At 40.6% G+C, this 7,587-nt stretch overlaps 1 protein-coding gene across 1 annotated transcript in view; it reads left to right on the forward strand.

Annotated features, from left to right (window-relative positions):
* Nucleotides 1-7,587, forward strand: part of LOC110596726 (MAP7 domain-containing protein 3-like) — a 43,635-nt gene that overhangs the window by 27,721 nt on the left and 8,327 nt on the right. Inside the window, 3 exon segments of the mRNA XM_021718659.1 lie at nucleotides 3,724-3,822; nucleotides 3,915-3,998; nucleotides 4,922-5,085. Coding sequence (XP_021574334.1) covers nucleotides 3,724-3,822; nucleotides 3,915-3,998; nucleotides 4,922-5,085 — 347 coding nt within the window.

Consider the following 7,587-nt stretch of genomic DNA (forward strand, 5'->3'; position numbering starts at 1 on the left):
GAGCAGCCACTACACTCCAGTCTGGGCGACAGAGTGAGACTCCAACTCAAAAAAAAAGAAGATAAAAAAAGAAATATTACAAGTGAACTTTGTAAGTGGTAAAGTGCTATATAACATTTGTTACGGCAATTTTTAGTAAAGTACCATAAGTACTGATTAAGATTCATAATTCAATTTTAGTAATACACTACAAATTTTCTTATTTAATCTCCAGGCAAAAGATAAATTTTACTTTTCAGGTTAATTTCAGATTTAGAGTTAGTAGAAGAGCTACAGAAATAATATATACAGAAATACTGTGGCATACTTATTGTACCTGGCTGTTACTCTTAAGTAAATATTAAGTAAATGCCCTCATTTATTTATTTTTTTATTTTTTGAGTTGAAGTCTCACTCTGTCGCCCAGACTGGAGTGCAGTGGCATGCTCCTGGCCACCGCAGCCTCAACCTGCTGGGCTCTGATGATCCTTCCGCCTCAGCCTTCCAAGTAGCTGGAACTACAGGCACACGCTACCGTGCCCGGCTGATTTTTTTGATTTATTGTAGAGATGAGGTCTCGCCATGTTGCCCAGGTGGATCTCGAACCCTTGGGCTCAGGCAATTCACTCACCTGGGCCTCCCAAAGCGCGGGATTACAGGCTGAGCCACCAAGCCCGGCTGCCCTCATTCATTTAAATGCCTGTTAAATAAATTCTCTCATTCAATGAAGTTGATTAAAACATTAACTCTGTTAAGCCCATACATAAAGGCTTTCTCCTATTTCCTGGACATTTTAAATAATTTTTAAATCATGTGTTTTCTGTGAATGAATTTCTTGCCAGTAGGAATTTGGATATAAAGGTCTAAAAATCAGATTTGTTATTATTGCCACAATAGCCTTTATATGATTTGGTTCATTATTCCCACCACAGCTACCTCTAAGATCTTTAAATTATCTGGTAGAAGCCGGGCTCGATGGCTTAGCCTGTAATCCCACGCCTTTGGGAGGCTGAGGTGAGTGGATTGCCTGAGCCCGCGGGTTTGAGACCCGCCTGGGCAGCGAGACCTCATCTCTACAATAAATCAAAAAATCAGCCGGGCGTGGTAGCGCATGCCTGTAATTCCGGCTACTTGGAAGGCTGAGGCGAAAGAATTGCCGGAGCCCAGCAGGTCGAGGCTGCGGTGGCCGGGAGCGGCCACTGCACTCCAGTCTAGGCGACGGAGTGAGACTCCAACTCAAAAAAAGAAAAATTATCTGGTAGAAATGTACATGTTGAGAGAAATTTTCAGCTCAGTTGTATTAAATACAAACTATACTTAGAACTTCTAAACAGGAAAACTGAATATGCAAAAACAGTACTACAATGTACTTTATTGTTTTCTCTGTGCTCACAAATGTTGTAAGTGGGAGGTATGTGGCAGTGATAATTTGTAGACTATACTTGAGAATTTTCGTTGATGCATTGATGCTCAAATTCAGAAGATAAGTGTGGTCCACAGAATTGCTAGTAGTTAAATTATTAAGGAAGCTGAGAAGAGCCTAATCTTCAAATTTAGCTAAATCATAGATTATCCGAGATGTTAGGTCTCTAGGGCAAAAAAAATAATAATAATAATCTTTTGAAATGGTGATCCCTATGGCAGCAATTGTGATATCACTTTCTTTTTTTTTTTTTTTTTTTGAGTTGGAGTCTCACTCAGTCGCCCACACTGGAGTACAGTGGCCACTCCTGGCCACCGCAGCCTCGACCTGCTGGGCTCCTGCGATCCTTCTGCCTCAGCCTTCCAAGTAGCTGGAACTACAGGCGCACGCTACCATGCCCGGCTAATTTTTTTGATTTATTGTAGAAATGAGGTCTGGTCAAGTTGCCCAGGCGGGTCTCGAACCCGTGGGTTCAGGCAGTCCACTCACCTCAGCCTCCCAAAACGGGGAATTACAGGCTGAGCCACCCAGCCCGGCCATGTTATCATTTTCAAGGTTATAATGTAAAATAGCTCCTAGATAACTTTCTTCAGTGGCAGCTAACATCTCAGAGTCCATTCATTCTGGTGCAGGACAGCCCCTCTATTCCCTTATTTTAACTGCCCATCTTCAATTGTTATATTTTCCTTGATATAGACCAGACTTGTATGCAATATTGCAAGGTATGCTTTCTGCGTTTTTATATAAAGTTAGAATAGAGTTTTCAGTGTTATTTTCCATACCGTTCCTGGAGATGTCCAGTATTGGGCATTTTAGATACATGGAATTAAAGGGTTTAAGGATTCCCCTATAATAACTCATGTGTAGCGCCTGTAATTTTAGTTTTTCTTACTTTCCCTGAAGTTGTGTTTTTCTAATCTTATATTCCACCCTTATTAAAGTTTATCACTTTTTTGCCTGTTTACATAAGACATATGGTAGCACTTTGTATAATTTGTATTTGTTTGCCTAACATTTTTCTACCTAGAATGTTATCCTCTCCTTCTTGTAGATGAGTGGCTCTTCTACCTTCACTTTTTTTATTGTTTTTATTTTGAGTTGGAGTCTCACTCTGTCACCCAGACTGGAGTGCAGTGGCCACTCCCGGCCACTGCAGCCTAGACCTGCTGGGTGCTGGCGATCCTTCGCCTCAGCCTTCTGAGTAGCTGGAATTACAGGCGCATGCTAACATGTCTGGCTAATTTTTTGATTTATTGTGGAGATGAGGTCTCCCCAAGTTGCCCAGGTGGTCTCAAACCCGCGGGCTCACCTCAGCCACCCAAGGCGCTGGATTACAGGCTGAGCCACCAAGCCCGGTTTACCTTCACTTTTAATCAGAATAGAGCTTTTAACAACTGTAGATGACTGGGCCGGAAACTGGAGGGTGGGGGGAAGAGGGGCAGGCCTTGCTAATTTTTTAAAGGTGATTGAGGTGACTGTAGCTTGCAGCCAGGAAAGAAAGCCCTTGATACAGGTAATTTATAAGGTTACTCCTTGATATTGGGCCCGATTTCTGAGGCTTTTACTGTTAACACTTTCCTTCCAGATTTAGATCCATAGATTTTTAACCTTTTTTTCCTTTTCTTTTCTTTTTTGAGTTAGAGTCTCACTTTCACCCAGACTGGAGTGCAGTGGCTGCTCCCAGCCACCGCAGCTTCGTCCTGCTGGAGTCTGGTGATCCTTCCGCCTCAGCCTTCCGAGTAGCCGGAACTACAGGCGCGTGCTACCACGCCCAACTAATTTTTGATTTATTGTAGAGGTGAGGTCTCGCCAAGTTGCCCAGGCGAGTCTCGAACCCGCGGGTTCAGGCAGTCCACTCACTTCAGCCTCCCCAAGCAAGGGATTACAGGCTGAGCCACCAAGCCCGGCTCTAAGTTCCCAATTTATAGTGAAACATTTTTTCCAATTCCTTGCCAGCTCAGTTTTTCTCATACTTTGTATAATGTCTTGTCTGAGACATTTTTCAAAGTTTTTAATCACTTGTTCCAACTCATTCACAAGCTTGTGCTGTCACTGCCACTAATAACGCTAATAATTTATGTTCGCAAATGCCCTGGAACATCCACAGTAAACACTTTGTTTTACTTTGCTAAAGTATTGTTGAACAACATATATACTCAATTTATGTTTGTTGTTGACCCAGATAAATCAGCCATTTTACCTTGTAGAAGTGGCCATATCCTTTATTATCAACATACAATTGGCTGTGGTTTGCTGACTTTTATATTAGCTGTTTGTTTTCTTAACATCTAATCTCTTTCCTTTATCTCCCTGTATTTTAGTTGCAGCAGCTCATGCCATTGCTGAAGAAAGGAGGAATCAAAGTGGAGTTAGCCCTGCTGCACACCAGTCTTCAAATATAAGATCAGCATGTAAACCAGGTATAATTTCTATAATGCTTTTATAGATGGCAAAGTGTCATATCTTTAAAGTGTGATATCCTATTAATGTCTAACAATATTCTCTTTTTTAGTAATAGATGGATCTGTGCTTAAATATGATGAAAAACAAAGATTAGCAAAGGAACGCAGGGAAGAAAAATGGAGACAGCAAGATGGTATATTTTAGACTTTTTTAAAAAATCAAAATGAATGTATTTTATGTTGTGTATTTCAAAGTGTTTTTAATTGTTTCCTGATTTGTTTATATCATTGATTATAATTTTATATTATGTATTATGTTGGATTTAAATCTTTGTACTAAATCAAGTAACAATTTCACTAAATTGTTTAATTTTTGCAGGTATAGTTTCATTAGGTTTGATTTTCTGAAAACTAAGGAGTGAAAATTTATTCAGTTATAGAAACAAGCAGAGTAAGAATTCAGTAAAAGTGATAATAAAAATGAAAATAAGTTGCTAATAACTCCAACATAAAAAAGGTAAAAACATGCTCTGAAGTCATAGAAAGATTATCCTTTAAGATCCTAATTTATGCAAGGTCACAGTTCAGAAGCATTTAGTGAGGGAAAATTTGAATATAGGGAACAAGTATGCTTTTCTATAACATGGTATATGGCTAAGTCCATTAATGTAAAACCATCATGTTTAATATGGTCTGTATAGATAAGAACTTTCCTAAAGTAGGAAACAAAATGTATATACTGACCATGTATTTTTTTAAATTTATATTTAACATACAGCATATTAATCTGGTGGTGTTTGACGTTAGTTCAAATCAGCAGAAATATCACATAAAAGAAAATATTTCTTCTCAATTTAGAATTGTAGTTTGGACAGGATGGGAGTCATCTGGCATAGGCAATTCAGTTCTCCAAAGTTAGGTGAACACTTAGTGAAAATGACTCTTTAGTGGCCACCTCTGTTCATTTTTATAGTAAATCTTTAGTTACTAGCATAGATTGTGTTACTTTAAGAAAGAGAATGAGATACAGTAACTTTTTCCTTCTATATGCGTAATGTGGAAAACTTAAATATTTTCTTGGCTCTTATACCTTGAAAATGTATTTGGAATATTTCAGCCAATAAAGAAACACAACTACTTGAAAAAGAAAGAAAGGCCAAGATCCAATATGAAAAACAGATGGAAGAAAAGCAGCGAAAGCTGAGAGAGCAAAAAGAGAAAGATGAGCAGCGGAGAATATCCGCGGAAGAAAAACGAAAGCAGAAGTTAGAGGAAGAAAGGGTACATAATTTTATAGCCTATTCAGATGATACACTGTGTTGCCTGGGTCTGGATTATTATTTTTCTTAGCCCTTCTCTGCCTTTACTAGCCCTGTAGAAAGGGAACCAATCCCAGCTTTCTTCTTAGCTTCCTCTTCTCTTCAGTGGTAGTGGCTCTTTCCCAGTCCTGATATGATCTCAGGATTTTAGCCCCAAGCACCTAGGGATGGTGGAGGCTTGCAGATCCAGGAACAGAGCCCAGTCTGCCTTCAGGGCTTTGCACCTGAGGCGCCTGTGGCCCCAGGGCTTTGCACTCTCTATTACCAAAAACATTCACTGTTGTCTCATTGTCTACAGAATGAGGGCCAACCCCACCATCTGATCCTCTCTGACATGCCCCAGTCTGACTGACTTCTCACAGCTCCTCTAATGGCCTGACTCCCCAGCCGAATCGGATATACTTGCTCTGTCTTTCAGGTTCCTTGGGTCCCTCGTGTGTGCACTCCTACTCTCCCTCCTCATTCTCCCTTCCTGTGCTCCTCACATTCCCTTTCCTGACAGGGCTCCTCTGGACCTGTGGTTCATAGTCAGTATTCTCTTATGGCACTGCCGATCTCTTTTCTTTTCTGGGTTCTTTCTCAATGGCTTTCGCACTCTATTGGTATGAGTCAGTGACTTTGTTATGCCCTCTCTTTTCCCCTTCTGTCTCTTTTTAATCAGTTTGTTTTTTGGTTGTTTATACTGGGCATCTGGCTACCTCTCATTCTGTATGATTCTCTGTCTTTGATACCAGTTTTTTTTCTTGCAGGTCATTCCACTACTTTGCTCTGAGTATGCTCGGATCCTTCTAAATCTGGCATGGTTTCTATGACACTATTCTCTTTATTCTTTTTATTTTAAGTTGGAGTCTCACTCTGTCGCCCAGACTGGAGTGCAGTGGCCGCTCCCGGCCACCGCAGCCTCAACTTGCTGGGCTCCGGCGATCCTTCCGCCTCGGCCTTCCGAGTAGCCGGAACTACAGGCGCGCGCTACCACACCCGGCTTATTTTTTTATTTATTGTATAGATGAGGTCTCGCCTGCCCAGGCGGGTCTCGAATCCGCAGGCTCAGGCAGTCCACTCACCTCAGCCTCCCGAAGGCGCGGGATTACAGGCTGAGCCACCGAGCCTGGCTCTATTCTCTTTCTTATGGGCATTCTCTCTGTCTCTTTATTCCAGGACTCTCAAGTGTCCCTAAATAAGTCTTAATCTGTTTTTGGGTCTCTGTCTGACTCTGGCCTTTTTTTCTGCCTGGATTGGCTTGCTTTTTTTTTTTTTTTCTCCTGCTTTGTCTTAACTTCTCTTTGTTTTTCCCCATTTTTGAAGTCTCTGCTGTCATTCTTTCATTGCATGTGTATTTTTAACCTCTCTTTTATTTTCTGTTGCTCTAATTTTTTCTTTTTCTTTCCTTTTCTCTTTGGTTCCATTTCTCCCATAAAGCTTCTTCTTTGTTATTCTTTGTGATTCTCACTTTTCCTCCTTCCCAACACACTCATTTGCTTTTGCAAATGCTTCACCCCAACTCTATGCCCCATCTGGAGATCTTCCTGATTCTGGGACTTGTCTCATGCCATATGTTCCCCATCCATGGCCCATTACCTCTTTCTCTTTCTGAACCTTTTTCTGTGGTTGTTTATGCTCTGTGTGTTTCATGTTTCAGTTTTTGATAGATTCTCATTCATAATTTCTGTCACTCTCCATCATCTTCTGTGAAATGACCTCTTATTTTACTTTTCTGTGGTAAACGAATGAAGGCCAGAGAGAGGGTGTGAACTAAGTAAAGACAGTTTGAAAACCAAATAAAGTAAAATAGGAAACTGTATAGAGTGAAGAAGGGTCCCAAGGGAGAGAGAGAGTCCCAGGGACTGAGGCACACACTAAAAAGATCATCTTAGAGAAAGAGGAAGCTGAGAGAGAGAGAAGACAAAAGGGTGCAACAAAATGACATGCAGACAGAAAGGAAGCCAGAGACATGGCAGGAGAAGGGGTAAAAGAGAATAAACAGCTAGTGTGGGAATCTCAGACAGCAAGGATCATGGGACACTGTATGTAGGCTACCCATAGCAAAAGAAAGAGAAATTCCAGAGAATAGAAAAAAACCCAGACTCACTGGTGCTGAGGAGGGGTGAGTATGAACAGGAGATATATTTGAGGTGGAATGGAGCTTTCATGTGTGCCCTGGGTGGTCACGAATGGGAGAAGGAACCTGGAAGAGAGCACAGGACAATGCATTTGGAAGCAGTGGGATAGAATTCTTACGAATCAGAAGTATTTTAATAATAATAAGATTAATCTCTGTTCTTAGTCTTCTATAGTTTCAGGGTTTCTAAGTAATTTAGAACAATTTTCTATTCGAAAACATGATTTTTAAATATTACCTTAGATAAATTTTAAGAATTGCAATTGCTTTTGTCCTAAGAGGATATGGATTACTCTCCATTTTCCTCTTTTTTTTTTTTTTTGAGTTGGAGTCTCACTCTGTCAC

The sequence above is a fragment of the Carlito syrichta genome, unplaced genomic scaffold (genome assembly GCF_000164805.1).
Source record: "Carlito syrichta isolate Samal-C Ts95f unplaced genomic scaffold, Tarsius_syrichta-2.0.1 Scaffold313184, whole genome shotgun sequence".
In the NCBI taxonomy this organism is placed as follows: domain Eukaryota; kingdom Metazoa; phylum Chordata; class Mammalia; order Primates; family Tarsiidae; genus Carlito; species Carlito syrichta.